A 25,509-nucleotide genomic window follows, 5' to 3' on the forward strand; every position below is an offset into this window, starting at 1 on the left:
CAACTCTATAATGATCACTATGTAGGGAACAAAATTTATTGCAATTAGTACTTTGTAGTAAGACCATATCTAATATATTACAAATATCGGTAAGGTCAACCATTTAACATGGTACCACGCCATTTTATGGACGTAGAAAATATAAGAAAATCTTGTAATGGAGATCTAAAGTACATCCGGGTGGACGATATGTAGAATCAATTAAAAAAATTTACTCCGATAAGCTAAAGAATATATCGTTGTCTATATAAAAGACTCATTCAACATGCTTAATTAAGTCAATAGGAAACTATTATATCTTGTATAAAATAAATTAGTTTTGCCAAAGAGAACTTTCGGTTGCCCTATTCAGTTTGTAACACTCCTTATATATAATGCATAGGAAAATACTAAGAATTTATAACACTAGTAAACATTTTTATTGCTATATGCACAATTTGAATGAATAAATATCTTTATGATTTTAAATACTCTGCCCTTGAGATACACCTCAATCTCATGTTAAAAAGAAAATAGATGGTTTATGCTCTAACAGTTCAATAAAATTCAATTTTACTACCTTTAAATGAGTTTTCCTACCACAGGTAGAGTTTTAGCATGACTTCGAATGAATGAAAATGCACAACACATCCAATAAATCATAAATTTAACAAACTGAAAACCCTCTTAAATTGGTTACAAATGGTGGATGGAATTATATTTCTTTAAGAAATATTTGTTGAAAGATTTTTGGTCGTCAATAACAGGTGTGCCAGAGCAAGAAGATAAGGAATAGAACACCTCATCGCACAACAGGTAGCGTTGCACTTGTTAGAAACGCAGTTTGATGTTTTGTTTGAAGTATCGAAATTCTCAGTATTTTTATTGAAATTAGTTCAGATTTTTATTTTTAAAATGATTTTATTTTATTTTTCTATTGAGTTTTTCCTTTAATTTGATAAGAATGGCTCAAAACTGTTTTAACCCTTTAATACATAGGTTGCTTACAAATATTTTTATATTATGGATACGGTTTACTTTGGAGTTTATTGAAAGGCTTAGATGTTTTGACCTTTATCAACTCATGGAATAATTAATAGTAACATTATTGTACTTATATATAATATGAATTAATTTAAAAGGTACTACTTTTCATAATATATGTTTTTCTACATTTGATCAATTATGTTAGGTCTTATTGAGAAAATTCATTGTTTTATAACCTAATAATATTAAAAAATAAATTTATTATTGCAATAAAAATCTTTCAGTGACTCGAAGTTCACTACAAATTATTTAATTTTAATTATCATTATTATAATTATTATAATCGTTATAATTATTATAATATCAAGCCCAGCCATATGGTTAGTAGGACGCACTTACAGTCAGGCCATATTTTGACTCCATTCGGGAATCGTTTTACTTCTTCTATCACTTATAAATCGAAGGAATGAAAACGATATTTAATAGAATTTTTACTGTCTCAAATATATGCTACGTATTTAATTGTATATATTTAAAGAATATAGAATAAAAAACCAAATATAATTATATCCTTAGACAGAAAATTTTGCTGATATTGGTCTTCCCAGTGAAAACCGCTTAGTTATTTAATGTATATCATCAATAAATAACAAACATCAAGAAATAAAACTTCTGTTTGGAAAGAACTTCTTTTAATATTTAAAAAAAAAATTGGAATATATATGTACGCATTTTCTTCCTAATAACAAATACATTTTTGAATTTTTTCCAATATCATTTCCAAATATGTATATCTAAACTTAATATAAATCCATCTCCTTAGCAAAATTCTAGATTCAGCTATATATATGAACACCTTAAGAGAAGTAAAAATTGGGTTCTATTATTTGTAGACTTTATTTTATTAATTTAAATATTTTTACGATATTTAATTAAATACCGAATCATGATCTCGAAAATATTATATAGACGAATTAAAATGCGTTGAACATGTGATACGTATGCCGGATATGAGAGTACCACTAAAGACTTATGATTTATGAGAACGAAGTAGGAACCAGCAGAAGAAGAGGTGACCAAGAAAACGATGGTCAGACAGGACTTAGAAGAAGTGAACATAAGAAATTGGTAAACAAAAGTAAAAAAAACAGAGAAGACTAGAAGACTATTGTTAAACAGGCTTAGGTCCTACATGGACTGTATAGTCACGGATGATGATGACAAAATCCTATGTTTTTAGTAGATGAAAAATAGGTTTTCAAAAAAACTAGTGAACTACAAGAACAAAAAAAAAATTTTTTTTATTATATTTTAATTAATTGAATTTTTGGCTGTTTACACAGCTGTAAATGAAAAATATTAATTCAACCTTTACTTTTCAACTACATAAATCCTGTATAAAATTTATATAAAATTTTTAAATTTATTTTTCGATCTATTTATTAAAATGGTTTTTTTATATATATTTAATTTGGCTGTAGGTCCCTTCTTATTAAAATATAAAATGTTTAATATTTTATATTATACTCTATATTTCATCAACAGGATTACGAAGCGTCCTCCTCTTTGTTCTATCGTACAATATAGACGACAGAAGAAAGACTCTCAAGGAGTCTTTAAACGTTTTATTATTTAACAAGAATGGACCTACAGCCAGATTGAATATATATAAAAAACCATTTAAAAATGCTTATATATTTTGTCGATTCCACTTACCTTGTTACTAGTTTTGTCGTAGTTTTAGTAACAAAAAATTTGATCGATTTCCGATATCCTTTTTTAATCCACAATTTATTGTTTGGGAGTCAAGTAATTTTTAAATTATTTCACTAATTTGTTTTAAATTTTTATAATTTAATATTAAATCTATTATTATTAATATTATATTTTTAATAATTGAACTGAACTGCACAAACTAATCGATCACCTACTGATCGTACTGGGTAAATTATAGGCGAGCATGGCTAAGTGTCGTTATGGCCAAATATAAAAACATTAAATTTACAAATTTGGTTTGTAAAAAAATTTTTATAGTCGTAATTATTTTTTTTTTTTTGTTAAATTTGCGTAATTTTTAATGATTTTTTTCCTAACTATTTAAATATTATATTACATATTTTGTTTAATTTGAAATTTAGAAAGTGTGCCGTGCGGTGCGTGTATCGCGTCTACAGGCCTCAACCAAATCTTTACGTACTTAATGCTAACGCGAACAAAACCCAACTGATTTCGCCGCTAGCAGCTACGCAGTTGGAGAGCACCACAGAGTATTCAAAACCGTTTCCAAATAATGACGTACTGCGTATCAGGCCGTCGTCTATGCCGCAGCGCACCAAAAAGTTTTTATGCAAGCCGCTGAAATCGCGGATCAGATTTAAATTTGAAAATTAATGCGCGCGCAACGTTCACGTTTCGAAGGCGTAAAGTAGTTTTAGTAGGTAATGTGCCTACTATCCATTGAGTCTTGACTTCGCGAGAAGATTTTATAATTTAAATTCTTTTAAATTTATTTAAATTGAATTTTATCTTTGCTTTAAGTTCGCAAATGACAATCATTTAAATGACAATAACAATCAGAGCCACAGAATTATAACACAAAAGCCATTTATCCGTTGTTTATTATTCTTTATTTAAGTTCAGTTTTCTCGGCTTAATAAATTGAATACGACGACTGCAAATTTGATTTATATGCTTTTTATATAAAATTTAAATTCTGTTTTTATCTTCTAATAAATACTTTGTATAGAAATTGCTTTTTTCTATTTGCGTTTCTGCGCCAATTGCACAATTGCAGGAGAACTGCCGGTACGCGTTCAATAATTTTCACTAAACACAATGCCTAGAATAAAATTTATATTTATCTAAGTTGATTGCCAAGAAAAACTGCCAGCATCAAAGTGTTTTTCACACCAAACACTTAAAACCACTATCAACCAAGAAAACTCAGTTACCAACACTACACAAGCGGAACAGTTAAACGCGTTTATACCGCACAACGCTCGCCAATCTAATGATCATGAGCCGCTCAATTTACTGAATTTACTGATCGCTGCCACTACTGTTGCCGCGACTGTTCCTGGTACAAGTGGCAACTCATATTAGCGCTACACAATGTGTTGCAAATCGTGAGCCGGAGAGTCAGAGGCACTCCGCTACAAGCCGTAATTGCATTCACATTTACTAGATGTTGCGCTCATTTTCTCTCACATTCTCTCACTTTCTTGCTGGCGATCTGTGCACGCTACTGTTAACAGTAGCGTGCTCATGCGTTACCATTTTCCACATTTGCTACAATATCAATGCAACGTTTTCTTTGAATACCGGTTGCAACCGGAAAAGTCGGAAAATCCACTTCTTGTTTACCTGTTCATACAGTTCATGACTTAAGTGTTGCGCATTCTGCAATGTTGGGACAGTGTTTTCTGAAGGTCGAATGGATTGCAGCAATTTTTTCTGGGGATTTGCTTTAACTTTTTTGCGCCTCGCCATTTTTGTGGTCATTTAAATTTAAATTAAATAAATGAGCCTGAAAATTTGATGAGATTAAGACCGCACTTGTTGGAAAAGATGATTTCGTTGCGCTTTAAAGTATAAAAGTTTTTTAATTTTATATGGAAAATATAGTTATTTCGATTAGCATTCGGATTCGAATAGCAAAGAAAAGACAAGGACAAAAATTTTTACTTAATTTATTGAAATTTGGCTGACCATACAACGTTATTTCGAGTATTGTCACATACTCATCATCAGTGGTCTTAGGAAATATTTGAATTTCTTAATATACACTAATTTAGATTTATTCTTGAATTGAATTTCTAGGCTCACATCATTTTGAATATTTACAGGAGATCCCAAACAAACAAAGTCTTTCACATAGTTGTCAACAGTGACGTGGGTACCAAGCCGGTCACAATATTTATTTTTTGACAGAAAATACTTTGTTTTACCTCATTTAAATGGGGACTTTAGAATGAAACATATAGTAATTTGAGTTAAAATGTGCTTTCTATCAAATCACTAATTTTTTTAATTCATGAAGAAATAGTAGACCCTTACAGACCTCAGAAGAGTGAGCTATGAGCACATCATAGCTCAATCTGAACTATTGAAAATAATGAGATTAATTAAAGTATACTTGATAGCTTTTACTTATAAACCCACTTGATACCTTTTTAAAATAAAACTAATTTGAGTGTAGCAGAGAGCATTATCATTATATACAAATATTACGTTTTAATTATTACTTGATTAACTCATCCCCATTATGTTCTCTTCTATTACTTTTATCAATGTTAAAATTAAAAAATATTATAAAACAGAATAATAAAGGCGGGAGCTACTGACCCTGCTGTTTTTCCACAATTTCAGACTCCTAATGAGGCATACTTATGGTTAGTTATTGCACAAAAAGATTACTATGGTATAAGTGCTTAAATTCTCTAAGAGCCATTATCTACTCGAATCTAATCAATTTAATGTGCGAAATAATAAGAAAACCTAAATATATCAAAGTTTAATCACTAGATCTTAACTATATATATTAGTAATTCAACCAATAAATATAGAATCCATATTGTCACGATCTTTTTGGTTTAACGATAACTCTTCAATGTAAGCTCTTGTAAAGTAGCAATAAGGCGTTATCTATAATTTCTAAAATATTTACCAAAATCTGAGGAATGACTCATAAACGATTTTTAAAGTTGAGATATATACTTTTTAAGCTATGACGGAAACTAAAGAGTACAATTTATCACACTTATTCAGTGTTTGTTTTATATGTGTAGGTCAAGTATTTTCCGTAAAGTATCTTGACCTATCTAAATATTAATCAAGTTATTATACTGAATTATTATTATATTAATATATATATATATTATTATACATGTAATATGTTATATATAGGCATAACTATAAGAGTTGTGTTTATCAACAAAGCAATATGACATAGAATAATATAAAGAGGGACTATATGATAATGGCCGTTTCTGTGATAAGGTAGTCGTAGTTTCTTAGCGCATTATCATCATTGGTTTCTGTATCTCCCACTGGAGCATAGTACCTCAAGTATCTCTGTTAGACCCAAGAAGTTTTGTGCCTACTGAATTTGCTATAAAGTGGAAGTTTTCATTCAATCATTAGTTGTTCATTAGTTGGATCTGATCTTAAAATAAGAGGTTTCCAACCTTAAAATTTGAGTACTCATTATACTTATACTACCATAAGTTCTTCTTTTCTTTATATACGCGTTTCATTTTTATTAATTTAATGTATTAATAATAGAAAACTAAATTGTGCTATGTGTTCACTACTGGTTGTTCTACGATAATAAAATTCTCACCATTTTTAGGTCAGTATTGTTCTTTAGACGTGATTTGTTTTATTTGTTTTAGTTTTTTGATGAAAGTATTTTTATTTTCTCATCTAAAATTATATATTGCAACACCCATAGATATGTACACCTTTTGCAATATTTCCTCAAAATTTATTTCCAAATTATTCACTTCCAAAATGTTTCTAGTATCTTCCTAGTACAAGCACATTTTTACGATGAGCTTAATTTTCTAATTATATTAAATTCTTTTGATTTAATATTTAGAAAAAAATAAAAATAAAAATAATAATAATAATAAAAATAAAATTTTTCTCATTCACTCTATGAAGAATTATTTGTACGAGAATTGGTTCGGTTCGTTAGTTTAGCGGAAATTTCAATAAAATCCATTTGAGCTCAACTGAGCTGAGAAACATAGTCGTTCAACTTTGCACATTAGCGTAGTAAACATGTCTATAGTATACGAGTGATGTAGTGTTTTATACTATATAGATATTTGCCACAGCTAGCAGCATCACTTCAGATTTAAAAAAAAATCCAAGTAACGTTTGTGATGCGCACAATCAGTGATAATCAAGCAGCTCAGTTGATATAATTTTATCAGACAATAACTGCATAAATGTGATATGCTCTGCTCTACAAATGATTCCAAAAGATATAAAAGCTAAATTTTAAGCAAATACGAACCACAGACACAAGCACTAATAAGAAACTTGCCATTGATATTGCAGACTCATACATTATCACTGATAATGCTGCCGTCAGGGAATTTTTGAATATTAAAACTCACATGTGAGGAATAAAAAGCAATAAAATATTTGTCAGAATTTTCACTTTTCATAAACAATAAATTTTATTATATATATTTTTTTGTTATTCTTTGTTTTTGTACTTTTAAAAGTGTAGTAAACAATTTATTACATTTTTATTTATTTATTTATTTGTTACTTAGTGTCAAATTGGTTTCTTATTAGAGATACTTTTATCAATTTGGCTTATGAGTTGACTGAGTCGAACATAATATTCTTTTATAAATACATTATTAACAATGTATAAATAATACATTAAATCAATATATTTAATTAATTATTTTTAAATGTTACCTGATATAGGAACGAAAATTATGTAAAGTTTGCAAGCATCTCTAAGATAGAGCAAACATATAATAAGTTCTGGGAGTGTTCGACAGAAAAGTTCTTCTTAAGATCTTTGGTCCTCTATAAGTTGGCGGAGACTATCGCTTACGAATGAACCACAAGCAGTGTGAGCTTTATCCCGCTATTGATATAATTCAGCGAATTAACATTCAGCAGCTTCGCTGACTTGGTCATGTCGTGAGAATGAGGTATAATTGAATCGGGTAAACACCAAAAGATGGCGTCACAACAAATAACTATTTTTAAAAATCCTGTTTTCTTTGAATGTACCTCACAAGTATTGAATCTCTTTTAATATTATATAACTATCTAATATCCTTAAACTTATTGTGATCTAATGAAATACTTTGTTTTCCTTTGAGCTACCAAAGGTGAATTATAATTGAAGACAAAATGGATTGCAAACCTTTCTTGTCTGGTTAAATATTACAACATCAAGGTCAAAATCTGTAGTAGTACCGGTTTCAAATTAAACAGTTTTCGGTTAAAATTTCAAAAAAAAAAGATAAAAAGCAATTATGTGAATGAGTTTTAAAACAAAACGTCAGAGATTTATGTAATTGATAATATTCAGGTGCAGTGAAGAAAGAGGAAATACATAAAAGTTTAATTTGAAATTCCGTGAAATAAAAAAGAAAAAAGTTTACGATATGAATATTTTGAAATAACAATAATTTCGTCTATCCTGAGAGTTGCAAAACAATAAAAAAAATATTTATTTAATAACAAATAACAAAAATTGCGAATTTTACGGTCAAAAACAGAAGCTTAACCCTTTTGTGTCCGAAACGTTAATACCAGTAATGAAGCAAAGCTGCGGTAAAATGAAAAAAAAAAAAAATAGCAGCTACTTTATTTATAATCAATGGCGAAACAATTTCAGGTTAACGTATTTCATTTTTCTGCACTCTTTTCGACTTCGACTTTGACCAAATATTGCAAGTGAAAGTTCCAGCGACGAACATGAAGATGAAGATGAAGTAGACCAACGTACCAACAGAGCCAAATCGAGCGTAGTTGGATAAGAGATTGAATGAATGTTACTAATGATTTGGCTTCATTCGGCTGAAGTCTTTTATTTATTATCTTGTTAGTTAGCAGAGTTTATTGTTTCAAGAGGAAGCATTTTTATGCTTAAGAAGACATACATATATGAGCATGAGTGTAATATATATACATATATATATCACACAGATATATATACTCAGATACATATACTATGTAACTCTAATGAAAATTGTTCGTAACGAGGAAGTCATATAAAAATTTAAAGACTTTCTTTTGTAGAAAAGAAAAAATTCTTGGATTATAAAGGCTTACTAATATGGACATGACTAGAGTGATTTAGAGGCTTTTACCATTTTTGCAAAATTTAATTAAAGGTACTTAAACTACTATAATACAAATTAAACAATTTTTATAGAAATTTTGTAGAATTAATTACTTTCAAAGAAAGAATTTTAAATGGGGAAAGAAAACATTCAAGAAGTACTAGCATCCATTTCAAGCGAAAAATTGACATAAAACCCAATCAAAAAAAATTGACATAAAACCCAATCAAAAAATTTGACATAATCAATTATTTTATGGAACAAATTAAGTTAAATTATTCAAATTATTCAAATTCTTATAATCATTCTTGAAAAAATATTAATTGGTGTGAATTTTATGTTGAGTATGGAGAAAATACTATTTTAGGGTATCTTAACTACAGCCGTTATTGTTTTTGTTTTCTATATTTTTATTTTTTATTGAAGCTATACTGTATTCAAACCTAAGCACATCCATTGCTAACCGTTAATATTAGACTTTGTTAGTAAAAATTTTCTTAAAGTTACAACCAAAGTAGAAGATCGACTAGCGTTAGATATGGTTGGTAAGAAATATTAGAAGTAGCAGTAATGCCACTATATATTTATATGTATATTTAACTACAGTTATTGACAAGTCATTGATATAGGTGTGTTTCTCATCTAAAAATTTGGTGACCAATAATGAAAAAATGTTCTAACTCAAGTAGTAGCAAAAAAAGAAGTATGAACTTTTGTTCTTCTGTATCTGCATTATCTATTCTATTTATCTAGTCTATTATCTAACTTTTGTTGTTTCTAAAAGTTATGCTAGGCTTTAATGTTGGCTGACATGATTGTTATTTTTGTTTAGTTCAAAATTTCTTGAAAAAGCGATTTAGTACCGTTTTAGTGCCAAATTAGTGTTACTGCCTTAGATTGTCAACTATCAGAATTTTATCCCTTTGACAATATATAACTTTAACTCCACCATATAAACTATAAAATTAATATTTCAATCATAATAAAATGTAATGCTTTCCTTTTACTTATCAACAAAATCAGAAGAAAACATTTTTAATTGGAATATCCAATATTTATTTCAATTTAGTAGCACTGTTACCCTAATTTATGCTTTTTATGTCTTCTAAAAACAGCAAGTTAAATGCCGGAACATATCGTACAATTGTAGGAAGTACTTGTGTACCAATAAATTTAAACTGTTTTTGCTCTACAGAATGCGTATTCTGCTTCTCATAACTATTTTATTAGATAAATTTAATTATTAAGTTTTACGAATAAAGAATCTGGCAGTTGAATGGAAAATTAATTGAAAAAATTTTTAAAGTCATTTTAATATGTCTGCTAAATTCTGAAATTCCTTAAGCATGAGGAAGAATAATAATAGTTGAATTATATATAATAAAAATTTTTAGAAATTAAATATAATTTATTTTTCCTTTAAAAAAATTTACTCAACTTAACACGATGCATTATTTGACAAACTAATAAAGACAACTTACGAGTAAACATCACTGCGTATGAATAGGAAACCCACCCCAGTTATATTATATCTATATATGTAAAATATTATAATCTTTATCCTTTAAACATATAAAAGAGTTGAAAGGATTTGGTTGTCAACATAGATATTTTTCCGTTTGTGGTGATTCCTACGGTCAGGACTACTTTAATCTATCACGTGATGCGCTAGATGGCGTTAATAATGACGAGACTACTGATGATGTAGATCCTTTAATATTGCAAGGTAATGTAAAATCTTCGATTCGATTCATTACTCTGAATAAAACAAACACCCAATTAACATCAAAGATGGAGAAACAGTAGATTTCAGCTAAGAAGAAAGCAAAAATCTTTATATTAGCCGGTAAAGGAATAGGAATAACATAACTCATGACTCAATAACTAAATAAGTTCGATCACCAATGCATAATAATTCATCATAAAGATCTATTATCTTATTAATATGGGAAAGAGACTAAATTTAAATTATAGAAGTCATAATTCGCATTAATTTGAATTTAGGAATTTCTGCCTTATTTACTAGGTTTAGCTTCAAGCGATTATCTCAATTTCCTAACCGGAGTATACAGTTTGATAAAAATTTCTTTATATATATAGCTCATAAAGACTATAGGTGCAGTAGAAATTGATTCCTGGCGACTCTGTCATGAGGAAAAGGAAACGTCAGAACATGTTCTATACAACTGCTCAGTGGCGGCAAGACGTAGACTTGACTACCTTGGAAGTGGGATCTTGATCCCAAATCAAATAGGTAAAATTAAACTCACAGCAGTTACGAGATTAATAAATAGTCTGAAATTGTTTTAGTTGGACTTTAAGGCGGACCATAGATGTTTTAGATAGAGGTGCAGTCATAGCCTATTATTTAATACTAATAATAATTTAAGGATCTCAAGGAACCAAATATTTTGAGAGAGATCAAAAAATTCCAGAAACGTTAAAGAAATTGTTATAAGGTGAATGTGGACTGTATTAAGAATAAACTCTTTTCTAAAAGAGTTTATAAAAAACTGTATTATATATAATATATTTAATATTATTATTTAATATATATATAAAAATTCAGTGAATTTTTGATTCACCCTCGTACTTACATTGAGCTTCTGGTTAAAGTGTTAAATTAATTAAGTCACTTACGGAAGTATTTTAGTGCTGTTCTCTTGCACATCTACGATATTTTCAAGTTGTCTATGTTCGAGGCTCAAGTAATTATGTCTGTTCTTACGAGTATTCCATTCAAATTACTCATATACAATGTACGAGCAAAAATAGCATAAAATAGATTAAATGGTAGACAACAAGGGTAATGATATTTTCTGATAATAAAATGTTTGCATTTGTATATATCTGTTCGTGTGCTGAATTATCTCCGCATCTAAAATACGTATATATATACGTATGCGATGCGCCAATAAGAAATATGAATATCGTTTAATCAGTATGTTTACTTGAGTTGATCTCTTCAACTTATACATACGTATGTTACAATACAATACAATATATGAGAATCTAAAATAAAAATTAAATCTATGACATTTTATTATTACATAAATATGATAAGCAGATCGAGAGTGTTGGAGGGCAATCAACTAAAAATCATGACAATTAAAATTATTAAAATTAAAATAATTTGAATTTCTACACTTATAATAGAGTATTGTAATTCGATGCACTGAGTTATTTAGGGAATTTGTTTAATGATAAGCTATATAGGGCAATGACCGTTGAAACAACTATATAGCTAGATTATATGCTCTCGGTTAGATTATCTAAACAATCATACGACAATAAATTTATGTATAAGTGATCTTAAATATTTATATATATATTTCCATTTAGAAGAATATAATTAGAAGAATTCTTATTTCAAAAAGAATAGCGAGAAAGAAAGTTTATCTTTCAATTAACTGTGGACTTGTTTTACGATTTTTGGAATATAAATTTGACGCCTTCGTCTGGCTCTCATCAGACCAAAAGAAAATAAAAACTTGAAATTATGTTATTATATGGTTTACCAATAACTTTATAATCTTTGAATTTCTCTTTTAAGAAATTGAACTACAATAAATCTTATAATGGCATGAAGATATTGGTCATACAAACAAATCAAGTCAGGTTCAAAACCAGTTCAGTTGAGAACAGGTTAAAAGCTATAATTAGAGTAATCTGATATGTGTGGTCTTCAAATCAACTACGTTTAAAATAAAACTGTCAAAATCAGAGTATGTTAAGAACTTTATGTGTAAGTTCTTGAATTTATTAGACAATCCGGGACTGTCATTTTAAATTTCTTTTTCACGTTTAAAATCAAACACGACTATGATATTGATTTCTAGTTATAGTAAAGATACTAAGGCGTAACATCACCGAAGTAACAATTCTTAACAGCCAAGAGAATAAAGAAAATGTTCTCCAGCATGCTTTCATACGAACCCCACCAACCTATCATATGATTTAAATGGATTATAGTGTTTTAGTACTTTTTAAGAGGCATAGCAACACTATGATCACTACAACTTTCATTCAATCAATAAAAAGATTCCACATTTTTACAAACTTTCCCACTTAACATTTAAAATACCAGAAGCCTACGCAATGACCATTCGCACTTCCTACAATCTTGCACATTCTTCTGGTCTCAACAAATTGGTTAATTTAATCAGACACTCACTTGAGCTTGACAGTTGATGACCTACAGATTATCTAAATAAAAGCTGTAACTTCCTGATATCTGTTCTCTGTTCCCACTTAAATATGTTTTTAAATTATTTTTAACTTTTTATTATTTCATTGTAAACAAAGAAAGTTAAATTTAATTGTTCGTAGAAACTATTTTTTTATTTAAACAAAGTCATTCTTCAGCACTTTACGCTACTCGTACTATAAAGAGGAAGAGTACTACGTGATCAATTGTTAAGGTCCAAGTTTTCAGTATTTTTCTTATTTATTTATTTGAACATAAAAATGTATTATTTTTTTATAAATGACTAATTGTTATTAATATATACTTTTTTGTTTTTTTTTCTTTCTTTAAAATCACAATGAGACTTATTCATCACATCCCCTTGCATTTTCGATTTGCAGGAATCATTTTTACTAATGATAAACTGCAAGTTAAGGTCAAGTTTCCTGTTACTTATACTGCCAATAGAGACTTCCAGATTTGTTATATATATTTATATTTATATAAATACAAATCAATCAATTTCTGATACAATCAAAAAAAATATTTATATTATTTTGCAGTTATAGCAAGAAATTATCAAATTAAAATGAAATATATGCGAAAAAAAATTATATTGGCAATCAAAAATTACTAAGTACTGAGGTCGAGTGCCAGCACTTCTTTCATAATTTTAATAAAATATTTAAAAATAAAATATAATTTAAAAATTATAGACACACTTATATATAGAAAGAGGGTCTCATTAAAATGCAATATAAAGGAGGGTTCACTCATGTATATCATTTATAACAAAGATGCAGTAAGTCGGGGTTGACTGGGGGAGACTACTCGACGCGGCCAAGGGCAACTTATGTCTGTAATGGCCCATTAAGTAAGTAAGTAAGTAAGTCAATAAATCCATAAATAAATATAAGACTTGAGTACCTATAAAATTTAGTCAATACAATTATTGAGTACGTTTTCCATCAATTAATAATCAAGACATAAATATAGAAGTACATTACACCTTTCAATGTGTTCCCGGCCACTTGTGGAGTCATATATTTAAATGGGACAGATTTTTATCTACTGGTTATATAAACCAGATCGAGTGGTTGACTGAAAGTAAATGAAAAAATAAATCCTTCTCTCTTGAAACCTTCTTCTTATTTTTTATCAAACTCCTTTATTATTGTTGCAGCGTGAAAGCTTCTCTCTCTTTTATTACTGTTGCTGTGTAAATGTTTCTCTCTCTCTCTCCTGAAAACTTTTTCTTCTTCTTTATGAAATTCCTTTATTGTCATTACAGCGTAGGTGAGTCTCGTAAAAGTTCTTCTATTCAAAACCATTTTGTGCAATACTTCAAATTCGATACTATCGTTTTTCCTTGTCTTCTCGCTTTGTCCTCAAATAGATATAAGGCTTGGGTACCCAAACAGTCTTTCTTCTTTCTCTTTCTGACTTAGCTACTTTAACACGTTTAGGGCTTACGAGTATGTTATATTATATGTATAATATAAAATATATTATATATTATAATATTATAATAATATATTTATATTATTATTATATATTATTAATATATTCCATAATATTATATATAGATTATGAAACCACTAAAACTGGTGACTCTTGGCTTTATATTGGAGGTTAGCTTGCGATAGTTAGCTACCGACAGTTGCTTATCTCCTTGAGCACTTTATTTCTGTTACTTTCATTTTACTACAGAAACTCTCGAACTTCTCTTACTATATATTAAAAAAGTATATTTTCTTTTTCCATTACTCATATGGAATAATTAAACTATAGATTGCACCTCAGACTAACATTCCATTTAAACCCTTGGAAATTTTGTAATAGTAAAAAGGTGTTGATACCTTAAATCCATCTATAATACTGAGATAAGTAGTCTTTTTCATTAATACTAATAAGTACTGATCAGCCCTAATAGTTGCCATAGCGATAGTTAATACCCGTCAACTCAAGAAAAATGCTTATCAATAGTAAACACTTTCTAACTTAATGTAAAATAAATATATTTTTATATGTTTATATATATATATAATATGTATATAATGTAAAAATTATTTTTATTACAACATTCCTATTCTATTATTTGAGTCTAATGCGCATTATATTCTAAGCTTAGAATAGATTTGTATACCTGAACTTCGAAGCATTTAGACGTTCAGAATTATCTCTAATTTAAATATTTATTACAAAATGTGCATTTTTTTTTAATTTTGTTATATTCTTATAAAACAAATATTCTAAAATGGGGACGCCCTAGTTGAGTACGTGCCTAGTAACACATATGCCTTAGATTATGATTTTTCTTTAGTTTTTTTTTGGATATAAGTGTTTTATATTCCTATATGAGCATAATAAATCTGATCGGAAAATATATATTTAAGACTCTATACGTTATATATTATATACTTATTATATACTCTATACGTTATACAATTCTGGAATATCATACATACATTTGCTGTTTTTGTTCCTTTTTTTTTAATCTATATATAAAAAATTAAATTAAAAACGTATTTTTTTTTCACGGACAATGGCAGAAAAAATAATCGAAAACAAAACTAACTGAGATGTTTGCAAAAACATTCAGCCTAAGACTAAAAAAAGTAGATCTAGAAAGAAGGCAGGTGGGACGAGCAGTTATGTCACGTCTAAACGAAGTGCAAGAATGAAGCAGTAGCGGGACCTGGACGCAGAGCACACTGATAGAAGTCTTTTATGACTAATAGGGACCCTACCGCAAAGTTATACTAAAGTAGTCCCGAATTAGGATAAGAATGATGGGCAGGGATTTAGTTCGTGTGCGTCACTTTCCGATGCGTCAGGTTGTGATCACTGAGTAGGCATTTCCAACCTCCCAAAAAATCAGTAATAGAATATCTATAAAATAAAAAAATTGTATATAGTTTTTATGCAATTTATATAGTTTTTATATAGTCGTAAAAATGTATCTACGCCCGCAAGGTATAGATCCTTATACATATATATTAGGAACATTATCAGTAAGTAAATATATTTAATATATAACTACATACAGTATTAACATTAAGATTCATATCTCTAATAGTACAATATAACACATAACTTTTTTATATACATATATATCAAAACATCTATTATACATCTATACTATACATCTATTATAAGAACAGTTTTCTCGTGCTCTGATAATAATTTAAATTTGATTGTTGTAATTGTTTTTACTCCTATTATTGTTGTTTTGTCCCGTGTTTAACCAATATCTTAGTAGAAACTGATTTTGTTAACCATACGATCGGCGTATCTCCAACTGAGCATCTATCAGACTCTAGAAAGTAGATATTATTAGCTCTTGATATTATTGTTATAATTGGTACTGATTCTATTGTTGTTGTATTTTTTAGTTTTTTGTTATAATTTACTGTTCTTTTCAGTTTTATTTAATTTTATAATCATATATATTTTTAAATTTAAACTTATCTCTAAGAATTATCGACAACATTTAATTTTTATATTTTTCACATAAAATTATATTATCAAAATTACAAATTATTTATTTATATAAAGAGTTTTAAATATATAATATCTATTCAGATTTATTATACTCATATGGGAATATATCATATATGTTTTGGATATACATCTATATCCAAAACAAAACTATTGAATCATAAATTAAAGCATATGTGTTACTATATATATATATATATATATATACATATTTAAAAATAAATTTGTATATAAAACTTATCTACATTAGTAATCTAATTAATAATTATACCATAATTAATTCATAATACCAATAGATGTTGATTTGCTATGCATTGCAAGCAGTCGGCAACAAAGGAGACTCTAAAGCTGTGCAATTAACTGGATGAGCCATAATTATATCCGCATGCCGTCGTACAAGATGATTATTCAGATTTCCAACACTTTGATAGGATCTTTCACAAAATGTACAAGCAAATGGTTTTTCACCGGTATGCACTAATAAATGAGAATTCAGATGTCCACGAGTGAAGAAACACTTTTCACAACGATCACATTTGAAGGGACGCTCCATATCGGGATCATGTGAACGCATATGTGTCCGCAAATCCGATTTCGTTAAATACTTTTTTTTGCATTGGTCGCACTCATGAGTGCGTGGTTTGGATTCTCCGGTGTGGGTGCGCATATGAGAGCTTAATTGGGTACGTAAGACAAAACGTCGTTCACACTGTGTGCAGGCATAAGGGCGTTCCAGTGAATGTATGGACTTATGATGATATTTAAGACTATGGCGTGAGGCGAAGGTCTTCTGGCACTCCAGGCATTTGTATTGCAGACCGTCACCCACATTATGTACTGAGATCATATGCAGTTTCAATTGAAAATTACGTGTAAATTTTTTATCACACAAAGTGCAGGGATGCAAAGATTTTACATTTGATTTTTGTGTGGCTTTAGCATTTCCTTTATTCGTTTTCTTTGATTTGGAAGAGTCTTTAGGATGTACATAATTTTCTTGATTATGCTGATTATGATGCTGTTTATTGGGATCCACATTTATGTCATTTGTAGTTAAGTGTGTATTATCGCTAAATTCATTAGAATTTGTTAAACTCTCAAAAACATGATCATTGAGGACATCATTAAGCAGTTCTGTTATGGTAGAATCTTGTTCATCGGAATTAATACTATCTACATTATCAGATATGCTATTGAAACTGTTGTCATCAAAGAGCAACTCATCAAGTATTGAAACTTCAATATTATCTGGAAAAAAAATTTAAGATCCTTGAAAATTCTTTGTATTATTTAATAGAACACACTTTAGAACATTTTTTTTTTTTCACTATTTTTAAGAGCTTACCTAGCTCACTTAAATTTTCTGTTTCAGTTTCTATATCATCACTGACTAACTTTTCTAAAATCATTCCCACATGTGCGTCCTGTTCAAATATGTCCATACTCAATACTTGCTCTATCGCTTTATTGGTATCATCGTAACGCTTTCTTAGTTCTTTCTCTGCCGCCTCACAGCTACGCCGAAAGTCTAAAGCTTCGCGTAAACGCAAACGACAACATTCACAAATTACTTCGGACAATCCATCTTCCGGTTCAATGTTCAACGTCGACACAAATTGTAGCAAATCCAAACGTAAGTGCGAATCATCAAATATATTGTACGTATGTAAGGGATTCTCTACTAAGCAGCAGCGACAGATTTGTTGATTCATCAGCATTGTAATCTTCTTGTTCACTACACTGAATATGCAGTAAGTAAAGCCACCAGTTTGTTTCTGAACGCGACGGTATCACTTTCCATATTGATGAGCCGAATTCGAAAATTTCCTACCGAACCATTTAATACTAACACAAATATTTTGCCGGTTCATTATATTATATTATATTGTATATTGTATATTGTATATTGTATTAAACGGTAGGGTCTATCTCTCTTCAATGATAACTCAAAACATGTACACTTCACATACACGCATTCTCCCTTAGCTTGCGTCTATTAGTCTGTCAATCTTCCGTTCATATGTACGTAGATTTTGAGATTCATTTCAATGTGACGATAGCCCTTGACCTTCCTGCGTTGGCGAATCAGCGTGTGCATTGATAACTGAGAACTTGAGTACAGCAATTTAATTTAAATTACTAATTGATTATCAATATACACTGGTACTTCTTGCAGTTTCATTTCTCTTTCCACACTGCTTCTTTACTCCGGTTTCGGTAAGTGATAAGCCGGCCATGGGTGTAAGTGCACGGCAAGAGAATATTTTCTTATTATTTTTAGTGCTGTCGCGGCATTTTTGTGCTGCCGATGCGACCGCTGCTGCTCTGGATTATCAAACCGTGAAAGATGGCATAATTTTTTTCCATATAAAGATAAGAAACTTTTTTTGCTATTTTTTTTTAATCTTGAGTATATATACACACCTTCCCTCTGCTTAGAAGTTCATGGCAGAAAAAGAGGAATACGATTAAGTAATAAAGTAGAAAATAAATAGATCGACCTTGAAAATCGTCAATTATATTGTATTTTAGGAATATTATTTTCCTAATTATAAACAAGCTCAAAGGGATTTGTTTTCTTTTATTTTTTAATTCTATGATAAGGAGTTCTTGCTCTTACGAGATTAGAGATAATGAAGGAGTTTGACATTAAGACTCATTAATAAAAAATATTGGTTTTGCTTATGAAATCATAACGGTTGACAAAATGTTTTCGATATATATTAAATTATTTTAAATGGAAAAGTGTGGTTGAAGTAAGGAAATTGTTAAATCCACAAGATTTTTTTTTGATCAAGTTAGTTCTTCAGAAGTCCATACAGCACCAGAATTCACTTGATTAAAAAATTACCTCTGAATTTTTAAACTGCGTCACCTTTACCACCCTATTCTACTTAAAATAGATTTCATAATCATAGGGTATGAAATCCTTAAGTAAATTATTTTATGTTAAATGACCTACAAAAGGTCTTTTCGTCCTGGACTTCAGTATGCTTAGATGCACTTAAATTAAAACCCCAAATTCAATACGTAATAGTATTGTGGCGACCCAGTTGGCTGTGCATTTATTGAATTTAAAAAGTAAAATTCAATTTCAAATATTTTTAAGTTTTTTGTTTTGATTGAGGAGAACGTTCCGATTTTTCTCTCTGTAAAAAGTTGAATAAAAGTTTATTAACATTGAAAATTTTTAGAGTTTTATTAATTAGCAAGGTGAACAGATCATTGCTAAATTGGTGACCCCGACGTGATCTCGAAAAAGTTTAAATTTAGAAATATTAACTTCTGAGCTAAATATCTAATTATCGAGCTGTGATGTCAGTTGCAGACGAAGGTGTAGTAATGGCTTCTGATAGTGGAAGTGTCGTAAACCGTGTAGCAGTGAAGGTGCCACCGTTTTGGCACGAGCGACCGGAGATTTGGTTTGCTCAGATCGAGGCGCAATTCGCAGTAGCTGCCATTACGAGTGATATCACACAGTTCAACACGGTAGTAGCAGCGATTGAGTCAAGTGTTATCGCCGATGTAAGTGATGCAGTGCTTCATCCTCCTGAAACTGGAAGATACGCTAATTTAAAGGCTTGCATCATAGAGCGGTACAGTGAGAGCGAGCAGCGGAAGATTCAACGGTTGTTGTCAGAAGTTGAACTTGGTGATAGACGCCCAACACAGTTGCTAACGGAGTTGACAGCATTAGCTAAAGACAAGGTGAGCGATGAGTTCCTTAAGTCTCTTTGGCTGAAGCGTTTGCCACCACAAGTGCGCGCTATTCTGCAGGCATCGAACGTGGCACTAGCAGAACTGGCGAAATTAGCAGATCGTATTTGCGAGGCGGGTGATTTTCAACAGATAGCTGTAGCGTCAGCCTCTGATTGTCCAGCCTATTCTGAGAATGCTGTGATTTTACGAAGGCTTGAGCAAATCGAACAGCGTCTGAGTCGTTTGGATTTACGTCGTAGTGAGTCGGTGCAAAGTCGATCGTCATCGAGGAGACGTAGGCGAACTCGTTTCCGACCAGGAAGTCATCCAGATTGGTGCTGGTATCACGAAAGGTTCGGTGATAGAGCTAATGCTTGTCGGCAGCCCTGTAGTTTTGTGGCAAGCTCTCATCAGTCAAAAAACTAGGCCCTCCTTCTACGTCGTCGAGCCGAGAAGGGGTTAGTGTTCGTATAGCTCGACTTAGTATTAAAGATCCCGCCACGTCGACCGTTTTTCTCATTGATACTGGTGCGGACATATCAGTTTTACCGAAGTCGTTCTGTCGTTGGAAGCAAAGGGCTAACAGTGTTGCATCAGTTAATTTATATGCCGCTAATGGTACGCCTATTCAAACATTTGGCGAGCGTCGACTGCTTTTGTCTTTGGGTTTGCGTAGACATTTCCCGTGGACGTTCGTGATTGCGGATGTTAGCTGTCCTATTGTTGGAGCCGACTTCCTTAATCACTATGACTTGTTAGTGGATTTGAAAAGGAAGCGGTTAGTTGATTCGAAGACGACTTTGATGATGAAGGGTAAGGCTGCTGTGTCTCAAGAAGATACTGTGCGTGTGTGTGGTTCAGTTTCAGCTTATGCTGAGCTGGTTAATGAATACCGTGATTTAGGCATTATGAGTGCAAATCGGATGGGTTTAGTTACTAAGGTTGAACATTGCATCGAGACATTTGGTGCGCCGTCATTTGCTCGTCCCCGACGTTTAGTTGGAGCCAAACTTGAAGAAGCCAAGAAGGAATTCCAATTTTTAGTCCAGACAGGGATTTGTCAACCTTCGAAAAGCTGTTGGGCAAGTCCACTTCACATGGTTCGCAAAGGCGATGGAAGTTGGAGACCGTGTGGCGATTATCGCATGCTCAACGCGCAAACTAAACCTGATCGGTATCCGATTCCGTTCATTCATGATGTGACGAGTATTCTTCATGGTAAAACTATGTTTTCTAAGATAGATTTGCAGAAAGCGTATCATCAGATACCGCTTGCACTGGCAGACATTCCGAAGACAGCTATTACAACTCCGTTTGGCCTGTTCGAGTTTCGCTTTATGACTTTCGGTCTCCGTAATGCTGCCCAGACGTTTCAGCGTTTTATGAATGAGACTCTAGGTGATCTTAATTTCGTTTTTGCGTACATCGACGATATTTTAATTGCGTCAAAAGATGAAGCAGAACACAGAATGCATTTGCGACTGGTTTTAGATCGACTTAGAGAAACTGGTTTGACCGTGAATTTTGCCAAGTGTAAGTTCGGCTGTTCCGAGATCGAGTTCCTTGGGCACGTTATTAGTGCAAAGGGTTTACGTCCTCCGGAGAGTAAAGTTCAAGCTGTTCGTGATTTTCCTCTGCCAGCAACGGTGAAACAGCTTAGACAATTCTTAGGCATGGTGAACTTTTATCGGCCGTTTCTGCGTAACGCTGTGCAGAATCAGCAGCGGTTGTTTCATCTTACACCAGGTAACCGCAAGAATGATAAGTCGGTAATTTCTTGGACTCCAGAAGATGTAGAGGTTTTTGAGGCTTGCAAGAATGATCTTGCCCAAGCTACGTTGCTTAACTTCATGGCTCTGGATGCACAATTGACGCTCACGACTGATGCTTCAGACGTTGCGGTGGGTGCTGTTCTCCAACAAGTAGTGAAAGGTGTGACTCAGCCATTGGCATTTTATTCAAAAGGTTTGAGTCCAGCGCAGACTAAGTATAGTGCCTATGATCGTGAGTTGACTGCTATCTATCAAGCTGTCCAGCATTTTAAGTATGCATTAGAGGGACGTGATTTCGTCATTTTTACGGATCACAAACCTTTAACGTTTGCGTTCAGGCAAATAAGTGAGAAGGCATCTCCTCGTCGTGCAAGACAGCTGGAGTTTATTAGTCAGTATTGCACTGATATTCGTCATCTGGCTGGTGCAGATAATACGGTGGCTGACTCTTTGTCTCGGGTTGCTACGGTTCAGTTGGAGGCAAATGTTATTGAGTTAATTGCTGAGGGGCAGAAGACTGATGCAGAGTTGCTCGCTCAGCTGAAGAGCCAGTCTGAAGATGGTGTTGGGTTGAAGAAGTTGAGATTGCCGGATTCGAGTATTGAACTGTACTGTGATGTGTCAGGCAGTCGTGTTCGTCCTTTTGTTCCCGCAAACTGTCGGCAGCTGGTACTCTCAAAACTCCACGGTTTGGCTCATCCTGGTATTCGAGCAACGCGGAAATTGGTGCAGGCTAGGTATGTTTGGCTTGGTTTGGTTAAGGATGTAGCTGTGTTTGTGCGTAGTTGCATTGCGTGTCAGAAGTCCAAGATTCAGCGGCATACTAAAACACCAATTGGTTCGTTTGCTGATATTGATAGTCGGTTCCAGCATGTTCATGTTGACATTGTGGGTCCATTGCCTTTGTCTCAGGGGAAGCGTTATTGTTTGACTTGCGTCGATCGTTTTTCTCGGTGGCCTGTTGCTGTGCCTCTGTCGGGCATTACGGCAGAAGAAGTTGCAGCGGCTTTTATCGACGGTTGGGTGGCAAGTTTTGGTTCTCCGCAGGCTATTACCACTGATTTGGGTCGGCAGTTTGAGTCTGCTGTATTTCGGGAACTGACGAGATTGCTTGGAGTGAAACACTTTCATACCACGGCTTATCATCCTCAAGCAAATGGTATGGTTGAACGTTTCCATAGAACATTGAAGGCAGCCATTCGATGTCATTCCTCAAGTAATTGGACGCAGTCTCTTCCGCTTGTGTTGTTGGGATTGCGAACGACACCGAAGCTAGACCTAAATGCTAGTCCTTCAGAGATGTTGTTTGGAAATCCTCTTTGTGTTCCAGGGCAGATGCTTTCGGATTTCAAGCAGAAGTCGTCCGAGACTGATTTTGTGTCGGCGTTGCGAAGGGCTTTAGCTAAGGTTAAATCCGTTGAATCAACAAGACATTGTCATCCATCTGTGTATGTTCCGCGGGACGTTATTAATTGTAAGCACGTTTTTCTTCGAGTGGATCGTGCTCGAGCTCCACTTGAGCAGCCTTACGAAGGTCCATTTGAGGTGCTGAGTCGTAATGAGAAGACGTCTGTTATTGTTTGCCGTGGGAGAGAGGTGACTGTTTCGAATGATAGGTTGAAGGCGGCGTACTTAACGTGTGATGATCTTGAACAGGTTGTTCCAGAAACGCGTCAGCCTTCAGCGCTGTTGAATGGTGATCAGTTAGTGACTTCTGGTGATTGTAGGCGTGAATCCCTGTTGCCGATTCCGAAAGTGACACGAGCTGGTAGAGTAGTGCGTTTCCCAGCAAGGTTAGCGGAATTTTGTGATTAAGAGTGGTGTTGTCGACTTAGTTGTGGTGTCGCGTTGTTGCTAGTACTCCATCGCTAGGAGGGGGTACTGTGGCGACCCAGTTGGCTGTGCATTTATTGAATTTAAAAAGTAAAATTCAATTTCAAATATTTTTAAGTTTTTTGTTTTGATTGAGGAGAACGTTCCGATTTTTCTCTCTGTAAAAAGTTGAATAAAAGTTTATTAACATTGAAAATTTTTAGAGTTTTATTAATTAGCAAGGTGAACAGATCATTGCTAAAGTATAAATATTAAAGACGGACTGTATAGAGGCCCATCGCTTCTAATTATTAAAGAGTCAATGTTCAACAAATAACCGTAGGTTAGGTTCTACCGGCGATCCCTTTGACCTATTGACTCATTGTGTTACCTTATAAGTAGGAAAACTCAAAGTTTAAAACCACCCAGAACCTTTGGCGCAGTCTGAATATTATTGAGTGTCCGGTCCTGTAATTGATTAAGATCCTCAAGAAAGGTGACTCTTAAAGTGTTGAGTCGCCGCCGTGCATGAGCTGGGCAAAAACATAGTAGCATATTTCCCTTCTAATGTGGTGTATAGATGCTTTCTCTGGACTATCGTATGAATATTAGTAGCTATTTTCCTGTTACTGTTGTTGTTGTAATCAGCAAGGATCTATAAAGTAGATAACATACAAGGAATTACAAAGACGTGCGCATATCCAATACCGTTGCCACTGAAATCAAAAGAAGAAAATGGAAGTGGATTGGAAATACGCTTAGGAAACTAGAATCCTGTATAACGAAACAAGCCCTACACTGGAATCCACCAGGTAACCGCCGACGTGGAGGATAAGATATGGCGAAGAACCATAGACCAGGAACTTAAATATGTACAGTACTCCTAGAATCAAATTGCGAAACAGGCAACAGTGTAAGACTCAGAGGAATTGTTGAGGATTTATGCTTCACTAGGAGAGAAGGATCGCAGTAAATAAATAATACATGGGTTAGTATGTGAATAGGTTTTGGTAGTGTGAGAGGCGAGGGTATCGTTTAGCAATAAGAATGGATTCGGGAAAGGAGGGATCTTTGAAGCTGATTGATCGAAAGATCAATTGTACTTTAGTTACTATCTGCTATTTTTACTGCTTTACTGCTTATTCTTACAATGTTTTACCTTTCTTTTTTCTATTGAAATTTATTAATAGAATATATCTAATATTAATTATACGTTAGCACATTTTTGTATTTTTAATATTTATTATATAATTAACTCAGTTTTTTTTACAAAATTCTGTACTTATACAAAAAAGGAATTAATTTTATTCACTTTGTTATATAATATATATATTTACATATATAAATATATATATTATATGTTTCTGTATACATATATCTACATTTAATATAAATATTTTTCACACCAGGAATACATACTTTTTATATATATTATCTGTATTATTTATTAGTGTACATATTTTACATCTTTGGTTATATATTTTATTTATATTGCATACGTTAACTTTCAATGTTATTATTTATATATAAATATATATAAAATAATTGCAGTTATTATAATATATATAACTTTTATCTAAATTATATATATTTGTATGTTATCAATATTTAATTAATTTTAACAACAAAAGGCCACGCTTTTTCAACAAAAATTCATTGTTACAATGTGTTTTTTTATACATATATGTAAATACATAATTTTTTATATATCTATAAATCATATATAAAAATGTATATTAATCATATGTAT

At 31.9% G+C, this 25,509-nt stretch overlaps 3 protein-coding genes across 3 annotated transcripts in view; 1 reads left to right on the top strand and 2 right to left on the bottom strand.

Moving 5' to 3' along the window:
- LOC119677990 (patched domain-containing protein 3) overlaps positions 1 to 2,810 on the bottom strand; it is a 55,995-nt gene extending 53,185 nt beyond the window's left edge. Inside the window, exon 1 of the mRNA XM_038089597.1 lies at positions 2,683 to 2,810. The gene's annotated coding sequence lies outside the window, so the exon portion shown is untranslated. The remainder of the gene's footprint in view (positions 1 to 2,682) is intronic.
- Positions 2,811 to 15,521: 12,711 nt separating this feature from the next.
- On the bottom strand, positions 15,522 to 18,258 carry LOC119677994 (oocyte zinc finger protein XlCOF6.1). Its single transcript, XM_038089602.1, has 3 exons — positions 17,822 to 18,258; positions 16,767 to 17,724; positions 15,522 to 16,294 (listed from the first exon to the last, which is right to left on the bottom strand). Exons 1-2 carry the CDS (start codon positions 18,192 to 18,194, stop codon positions 16,784 to 16,786), a joined length of 1,314 nt encoding a protein of 437 aa, XP_037945530.1. The 5' UTR covers positions 18,195 to 18,258; the 3' UTR covers positions 15,522 to 16,294; positions 16,767 to 16,783.
- Positions 18,259 to 18,711: 453 nt separating this feature from the next.
- Positions 18,712 to 20,601, top strand: LOC119674267. The gene is made up of 2 exons (XM_038085398.1): positions 18,712 to 18,717; positions 19,909 to 20,601. Exons 1-2 carry the CDS (start codon positions 18,712 to 18,714, stop codon positions 20,599 to 20,601), a joined length of 699 nt encoding a protein of 232 aa, XP_037941326.1.
- Positions 20,602 to 25,509: the final 4,908 nt, after the last annotated feature.

This window comes from Teleopsis dalmanni, chromosome 2, assembly GCF_002237135.1.
Source record: "Teleopsis dalmanni isolate 2A chromosome 2, ASM223713v2, whole genome shotgun sequence".
Taxonomy (NCBI): Eukaryota; Metazoa; Arthropoda; class Insecta; order Diptera; family Diopsidae; genus Teleopsis; species Teleopsis dalmanni.